Source organism: Meleagris gallopavo, chromosome 17, assembly GCF_000146605.3.
Source record: "Meleagris gallopavo isolate NT-WF06-2002-E0010 breed Aviagen turkey brand Nicholas breeding stock chromosome 17, Turkey_5.1, whole genome shotgun sequence".
In the NCBI taxonomy this organism is placed as follows: domain Eukaryota; kingdom Metazoa; phylum Chordata; class Aves; order Galliformes; family Phasianidae; genus Meleagris; species Meleagris gallopavo.
The window spans coordinates 8,946,894-8,955,022 of NC_015027.2; the positions used below are offsets into that span (position 1 = coordinate 8,946,894).

Sequence of the window (8,129 nt, forward strand, 5' to 3'; positions counted from 1 at the left end):
GGCCACCGTGCGCGACCGCCCGCATCCCGTCCCGCGCGTGTCCCTGTCCCACGCACGTCTGTGCCTCTCAGGTGCCACCCAGCCACTGCTTCCTCTTCGACCCGGCCTTCTCAGAGCTGGAACTGGCAGCGCTGGAGGCGCTGGGGCTGCGTCTGCTCCTAGAGAACGAGGTAAGAGGATCCCATCCCATCCCCTCCCCAGCCCCGTGTGACCGAGCTGTGTCCACACCACAACCGCACTGTGACCACATCGTGTACCCCCAGGAAGGCAAGCATAGCACAAATGGATCTCCGACGCTGTTCTACATGGTGCACTGCGGCAAGGCACTGTACAACAACCTGCTCTGGAGGAACTGGTCTGTCGGTGCTCTGTCCAACATGGTCATCATTGGCAACAGCTTTAAGGGAATCGAGGAGAGGTAGGTACAGTAGGTACAGCCCTACGACCTGCCTTCAGCGTTGTTTTCCACTCCTTGCTTTCTTAGACACTTTTTTCTAATGCTTCCACAAGGGACTTCCATGTGGTCTTCAAAGTTTTGCCCAGTTTCAGCTTGCTGTCACAGTTGCCAGTCATCAGCAGTCTTTTCTCACCTTTTCATTTATTAAAGTTATCTTCCTTTCATGGGATTGTCATGATTCTAATGCTAGCTTACCTCTTTTTTTTTTTTAAATAGGTTGCTGTCAAGAATATTGGAGAGAGATTACTCTTATATTGCAAAGGTAGGAAGCACTCAAGCTTTTTAAACACAGCAATACTGTTTTACATTGACCTTTTAGTGAGAAGGAACATTAATTGCAACTTCAAAGATGAAGGTGGTTGTTTTTAAAGTCTGAGACCATTTTATTATCTGCAGAACACACTGCAAAGAGGGGTACAGTTAACACGAACCTCCCATCCTCACACAAGCTTTTGCTTTGTACGTGTTTTCCCAACTGCTCTTAGATTTTAAAAGGGGTGGAGGAGGTTGCCCTCCCTGCTCACCCTCGGTACTCGGATACCTTCAATGACACCTCCATCCACTGGTTCCCTGCGCACAAACTGGAGAGACTCCCTGCTGAAGTTTGGGAGTTTGTGGAGGAGCCGACTTATGAGGAATGTGACGACTTGGAGATCATCAGGAAGGGGGAGGAAGGGAGGCAACACGGCCCTGCCCCAGTGCAGCCCTAACTGCTGTCTCTTCCCTCAGTCATCCTGCACAGCTGAGGTGATGCTCAAGCACTGATAGTGCCATCGCCATCTGCCCTGCACCTGAACACTGAGCTTGTATCATATTTTTGTATCATAGTGTTTTTTTAATAAAAGTGAAAGCTCTGCTTTGACTTACGCTCACTGAACTACAGCAAATTGAACTAAAAACTGCCTTTTAAACCATCCATACTGCATAACATTTGCTCTTTTGATTGCTTACCTTTCATGAGCGATTCAAAGCCCACGTCTACGCTGTGCATGTTTTGAAGTATCCAGAAGGGCAAGAGATTTGTGGGATGCATAGCTGAAAGCTTTAGAAGCTAGTTCCTAACACACACTTCCAAAAGCTTTTTCACAGGCAGGGGACTTCAGCTGTTCAGTACTACTAAAAAAGCTCTTCAGCCATTCCTCTATGAAGAATCAGGCCATTTCCCTCTAGGAAAAAAAAGCCTCAGTTGCCATTCTTCCCTACCGTGCCTTGAGCTATTGAGTTCCCATGGCACATTTTAACGTGCTGGAAAGAATTTCCCTTCCATCTCTGCTTGGATAAGACTGAGAGGCAGGCCAAGTCCTGGTGGTATTCGGTAGAGAAGGGGCTGCTGTATGCAGGACACCATTGAGACAGTAATTACCACTGCCGGGGCAGTGCAGCTGTCAAGAAGAGAATCTGTTGGTGGAGCCTTTGAGGCTGATCTGCTGTTGGCCCTGCTTTGAGCAGAGAACAAGTGCCAGCAGACCCTACTAGCCCCCACTTGTCTAGTGGTTTGAAACAATTATTGCTGAATCTGTATCACAAGTGGCAATTACACAAGCATCAGAACTGCTTGTTCCTCCCTTTGCACCAGCTTCCATGTATCATTTCACCTCTTGACACTGTTAGAACAGCCAAGAAAACAATCCTGGCACACAGCTGAAATTCCACTATTTACAAATCTGTAACGTCCTTATTCTAAGACAGTTACACTCAAAGTATTAGTAAGATCACCTTCTCAGTTCCAAGCAGGAGCCTCACTTGGCCATATCAATGAGACTCTGGAGAGAGGTTGGCACCCAGGTCTTTTCTCCTTGTACAAATACAACACCTCTGTCAATGTAAATCACAATCCGTCCAAACGTATATAACTGTTTCCCTTCGTGTCGCTTTCCAATCACAGGCATGAAAACAATATTGTGTTCCTCTGCTTTTGTCTGAATTAGGTCCTTAAAATTCATTGGCACAGAGCTGGCAGCCATGCCTATGCCTCGCTGAGCCATGTTCTCAGCCTCTCGCCGCTCCTGCATGGCTTCGTACTGGAAGTCTTTCCTCCTCTCCGTGTGAGTAAGGTATGCAATGTTCTCCCGGGCACCTGGCTGCATGTAGCCACCTGTTGGGGAGAGAAAAATGTGTGAAAACCCATGCAAGGTCCATAGGGAAACTCCAGTCCAAGATGCATAAAGTATTAAATGCAGAGGCTGACCCATAGTGTTCTCAATCATCCTTCACACGTTTTTATTGCTTGCACTTACAGTATTATTGTTAATACAAAGACTACTTAGATGAATCAGAAAACTGTAGCTAAAGTTACAGGATCTAATAGGTCCCAAACTGAATCTGAGCATGCACAGGAAAGGATGCTGCACTGTTACTGACAAAGGATGAAAGCAAATACACCACAATAAGCCACCTACCAACACTAGAAGAGACGGCCCGGTTCATGATATCAAGAGCTTCATTAAATTTGTCTTTGATTGATGGATGTGCCAACACTTGGTCTGAGAACATGGACTTCCAGCCCAAGTACCACTTTGTGATCTCTTCATAATTGGGGCTATTACTAAGCCAAGAGCACAGCACCTGCAAAACAACATGAACAAATTCAACAGGATAGGTATATTTATGGAAGTCCTTATTATTAGCTTGTTCATGACTCAGCTTTCACTTAAAATAAAAAAAAATGACCATAGCAGTCTTAGAAAGAAGTCTGGTCTGATGCATATGCAACTCTGATGAAAATTACTCAATTTAGCAGTTAAACCATTTCAGTAGTGGAGCAACAATTATTAGGTCAGAGTCACTGAAACACTTCACTTTGAATCACATCTGTCAGAAATTACTCAGCCTTGTTCCTCACCTGCAGCCATTTTGGGAAGAAGTGTTTCTCCAGCAGCCCAACAAGACTGGAAACAGAAATCATTCCCTCCCAGTCAATCACCCAGTAGAAGGCATCCATGTGCTGCTGATGGGGGTTTATTATAAGTTCATTCAAACACATCCCTGGAAAAAGGGCAAGAACAGTTACAGGAGTACCTGACTTACCAGTGCCCTGACCTATCTCATAATCATGTATATGTGAGGGGCAACTGTACTGCACTGTATTACCTCCAGGATCTTTAAAACGTTTGGCTGACCCCTGCCACCAAAACAGTGCAATTCCATTTCCCTCAATTACAATTTACAGCCAAAACTGAGAAACTTAAAACATTCAGGTTTTTTTTGTTTTTTTTTTTGGACCAGAGCCTTTTAGCCAGATTGCAGAGCTAAATGAGGAATTGCAAATCTCACAGTGAAAGCATTAGCATAGGCGAAAGAATTAAAATGCCTCTCCCTTGTCTCACCGAGTTTAGGCACAATGTTCTTGACCATGAAAGCCTCCCATGACCCGGGTGTGAACACATCCTTCCAGGGCTGAAGAATAAGTTTGGCTGAGGAGTCACTGGGATGCCATTTCTGCAGTGCGTTCGCCAGCTTGTTTCTGATGGGAGAATAAAGTGGTTCCAACCGTGCCTGCATCAGGGGAAGCCAGGGATGGATCCAGGAATGGATTGGGACTGTGTCTGTCAAAGGGTTCCAGTTTTCAACCTTAAGGCAAAACACAAAAGAGATTTCATTTTCTACTGGCACAAAGTCTTCCCAGGTGCAAATAACCCTCTAACTCCAAAATACATTGACAAGGGCAACAAACTGGTATTGTGGAAGCTGCAGTTGACTAAAATTCAAATAGTGGTTCAAAATAAGGTTTCATTCTAGTACAGCTCTCTTAACTGACCTCTTTCTGGAGCTTGGGGAAGATGAGCTGATCCAGAATGTTATCAAGTATCCACACGGGAATGATGTGTACCCAACTATCCAGGAAATCCACCATTGATCCACAGTTCCTTGGCTGCCACTGTGCCACTATGTTTCTGACATATGGCATCCAGATTTCCCACATCAGTCTGGAAAAAGTAAAGAAATCAAAGCTAAGCTTAAAGCTCAAGCCTCAGGCCAAGGAAAACTGAATGGATAACTTCTTTAAAAGCCTCTTCCTTTTATATAGCTGACAGCTGGATTTTAAGAGACATCTGAAGAGAATTATCTGGAAAGTACACTTTTAACTCTTCTTCACCATCATGGAGAAAGCAGCATTTAAAGATAGTAAACAAAGTACAATTTGTTATTTACCTGTGAAAAGCATCTGTTGACAGGTCCTGCCCACCATGTGATAACAGCTGGTCGTTTTCCAAAAGGCTCTTCCACTTGGCTATAATCTCTGTGCCGTATGTACAGTCCTGGAAATGATAAGGTTAAATGATACACGGACTTAATGGCTTTTCATTCATTTCAGCTGATATCTACAAGGAGCAGGCTGATTGCATGCTCTGCTACAGGCAGCTTTCTCACATGTTCATCTCACTATGGCATGAACACAGGGTTTTATCTGGAGCCTGCTTTTCTGCTCTCACGTGTGAGGAAAGGTGGCTTTTTTTCATTTCCTCTCCCAGCTAATCAGGAAATTTGGGCAAGGAAAGGGGAAGACAATAAAACAACTTAAACCATGAAAAGGGAACTGCAGATAAATCACACTAATATTCACCTTGAGGGGATCCCAGTTCTTGAAGTAATCTTTCATGAGAGGATAGACTATTGCTACTGCCAAGTCTACCCTATCAGACATTCTGTACTCTTCATAGTACTTATCTTGAAGTGTCTCAAAAATCTTTGCACACTCATCCAAGGTCAAAGGATTTTCACAGCTGGGTTGCATCCGTCTCTCACACTCTTCCACCATGTCCAGGACTTTGCTGAGATTGCTAATCGCCGTCTCCTCGTGAGAGAGAATTTCAGACATCTTCTGTATCTCATGAGTTAGGTTGACTACCATGTCTCTCTCATACTGCAGCTGACGGTCGCTCTGGATGATCTCCTGCTCCGTGATGTCAATGAGAAGCTGTAAGTTGTGCTCCAGCTCAGGCAGGGCAAATCCCTGGGGCTTAGAGTCTTTGCCCAGCAGCTGCTGAGGATTGTCATCAGGGATATTGTGTTTGTGGCTAATTTGACTGTAGCTGTAATAAACCTTTTGCTCCCGGCCCGTCATATCTATAACCTTCCAACAAACAAGAAGAAAAGTTGTCTTAAAAAGTGCAATTCATGTTTAAAAAGAGGAAATACCTTGTTCTAAACTGAAAATTGGAGATTTCCAACTACTCCAGCAGGTTGATGTGAAGATTAAATGAAGAACAATTTGAGGTTGGAGCTCAAAGATTCTACCTCTGATCTCAGTTTTACCATTTTGCTGAGTTAATTTAGGAACAGCAATTACTCACAACTGCAAAGAAGTCTTAGATAATTTTATACTTTTTTATAGACTTGTCAATTTAAATGAGTAACTTCATTAAGAGCATTAAAGACAAGTTCCTTACAGTCTAAAGCTCTTCTACCTAAAAAGCACTGTGTGTTTAGTTGCACAGTCCCAATAAGGACAGATGTGCTTACAGAATTGGATGAGCTATGACAAATGTGAAACAATTAACTTACAAAAGCAAACTAACAAGAAAACTAATCTGTATTTTCTCAAGATCAAGATGTTCCTCAAGGACAAGTCCAGTGTTGCAGGCTACGTTGTGGTCTAGTAAATGATTCAGTAATGTATCTGAAGCCTTGATTTGCATGAGGCTATGGACAACAATTGTTAGAACTAGCTTCTATTAAGGTAACCAATTGCCTAAAAGCACTCAACACTAATGCAAACAAATTGAATTGCTTCCCAGAGATGCCATCGCTTGGTTTATCAGCCTTACCTTGACTTGAGAGAGCTCCTTCTGAGGGGTTGAAAGCTGTTTGTTAATCCTACCCTTGGCTTTCAGTTCTTCTACTGTCTTATAGCTGTATTTGGGCTTTTTCTTGCCTCCGTTAGGATCCTTCCGCCACTGACTGAGTTCTTTTTGAAATTCCTAAATAAAATCAAAGAGAAACTGCAATTGCTGTTCTCAGTCATGCCTCAAATTTGTCTGTTTTCTATGAAAAAACAATCATATGATCAATGAAGAATGCTGTGCAGCAGAACAAAAGGGAAAGTGACAAAGCAGAGCAAAAACTGGCTCAAATGCTGTGGTCCTGTCAAAAAGCCTTTTCTCAACGTTATCACTACCAGTATGTTTCTCATCCTTCTTTTTTTAAACACAAGACAAATTACTTACCTGAGGGAAACTGAGGATGGGATTCTAGCAATGCTAATGGAATAAAGTGAGCCAGAATCAACATAAAGGACATTACAGTAACATGAAAATGTGTCTAAATGAAATTCATGTTTTGTGTTTTTAGTTTCTTATCTAAAAGGAGATCAGTTTCCTCTAACACAAAAGCTGATACTAGAACTGAATTTTGTTTGCACAGCACAACAGGGTAATCGGATGTACCAGGAATCATACAAATACCTCTTCAGCTTCTTCTTCCGAGTCAACAACAGGGAAGTCTTGCAAAGACTGGCTGGTTCTTTCAGAGCCATATGCTCCCACAGCTCCTTTGCCTTTTCTTTGCTTGGCCTCAATTGGATTAATAATACCTAACAAGAGACCAGTTAGATCAGAAGGAAGAAATTCAAACAAGAGAGAGCACTTGGCAAGAGAAGCAAGAGTTTATCTATAAGCCACTTCAAGTTGCTAGTTCTTAAACAATGCAGTCTCTTCTTCAAATTATTAGTTATTAAAAAACAACCAAATACAGGTTCACAGTACCTTGAGCATTCTTTCCAAGACCTCTTCCAGGGACATAACCCATCTTCTGGAGAAGTTTCTGCCCAATTCCCTTAGTGTGTCTCTCCCAGCTGCCAAAATCCATGAAAGATTTTGTGCCCCCTACAAAGCCTTTCTGACTGGGCTTGAAATTTCCACCCTATTAAAACAAAAACATAGAAGATTTTTAAGGTGCTGTAATAACAAAGCTCTGTGGAACTTTGCTCTGACACAAGGTACTTCCTCAAAGCAATTCAGCTGTCAACACACTGCACTGCACAGCTGTGTTTCTCTAGCCCCCTATGTCAGAAAGCCAGTTTTGTGCCAGGGAGTTCCCTGCCATTGAAGAACTTTCCAAGTGAGATGTCAATCTTTAGGCTCTATCAAGAACTTTACTGAAGCTACTTCCCAAGTGTTTTTGTGCTTGACAACTGGAACAAGCCCACAACGGAGTGACATTCCTAAGGATACACAACAATACATCAGGATATCCATGAAAAGGAAGTGCAAACACATCCCTCAACTTCATGCCGTACCCCACGTGCCAAATCAATGTTAATTGTTTCTCCCTTTCCTTAGTGCTCTAGTTGGAAGCACTGTTGACACTGACTTTTTCTTGGAGGTGCTCAGACTGTGCTCTGAGCTCCACAAACACATTACAATGAAAACGTCCTGGATCACTCACTGTTTTCAACTTCTTTGGCACAAATTCTTTAGGGATCTCCTCCTGTTTAACGGGCTTCTCATCTTCATCAGAGTCCTCATCTGACACATCCTCAGCCGCCGACTTTTTCAGCCCTGCACTGATGAAGTTCACGGGGGCTGAGTAATCCCTAGAGCTGAACCAAAACAGGACCTGTAAGTCTTATAAACCGCCGGGCGGCACGGAAGTAAAAACATCACTGCTCTTTCGGCAAGAAATATCGGTTCCTCCTCCCTGTGACCGCCCGTACCCCCAACAAGCGCTGCTG

The 8,129-nt window shown here is 43.3% G+C and overlaps 2 protein-coding genes across 2 annotated transcripts in view; one reads left to right on the forward strand and one right to left on the reverse strand.

Moving 5' to 3' along the window:
- Nucleotides 1-2: 2 nt before the first annotated feature.
- SRRD (SRR1 domain containing) lies at nt 3-1,319 on the forward strand (the record flags this gene model as incomplete). The annotated part of the gene is made up of 4 exons (XM_010720394.2): nt 3-170; nt 264-418; nt 674-719; nt 943-1,319. Coding segments are annotated over 4 exons (594 nt in total), but the record flags the coding sequence as incomplete, so codon positions are not given.
- TFIP11 (tuftelin interacting protein 11) overlaps nt 817-8,129 on the reverse strand; it is a 7,686-nt gene continuing 373 nt past the window's right edge. The window contains exons 2-12 of the mRNA XM_010720395.3: nt 7,844-8,014; nt 7,162-7,318; nt 6,862-6,989; nt 6,226-6,378; nt 5,022-5,531; nt 4,610-4,716; nt 4,215-4,383; nt 3,784-4,027; nt 3,300-3,442; nt 2,857-3,022; nt 817-2,552 (exon numbers count right to left, since the gene is read on the reverse strand). Of these exons, the coding sequence (XP_010718697.1) occupies nt 2,197-2,552; nt 2,857-3,022; nt 3,300-3,442; nt 3,784-4,027; nt 4,215-4,383; nt 4,610-4,716; nt 5,022-5,531; nt 6,226-6,378; nt 6,862-6,989; nt 7,162-7,318; nt 7,844-8,014 (2,304 nt within the window). The 3' untranslated portion in view covers nt 817-2,196. The remainder of the gene's footprint in view (nt 2,553-2,856; nt 3,023-3,299; nt 3,443-3,783; nt 4,028-4,214; nt 4,384-4,609; nt 4,717-5,021; nt 5,532-6,225; nt 6,379-6,861; nt 6,990-7,161; nt 7,319-7,843; nt 8,015-8,129) is intronic.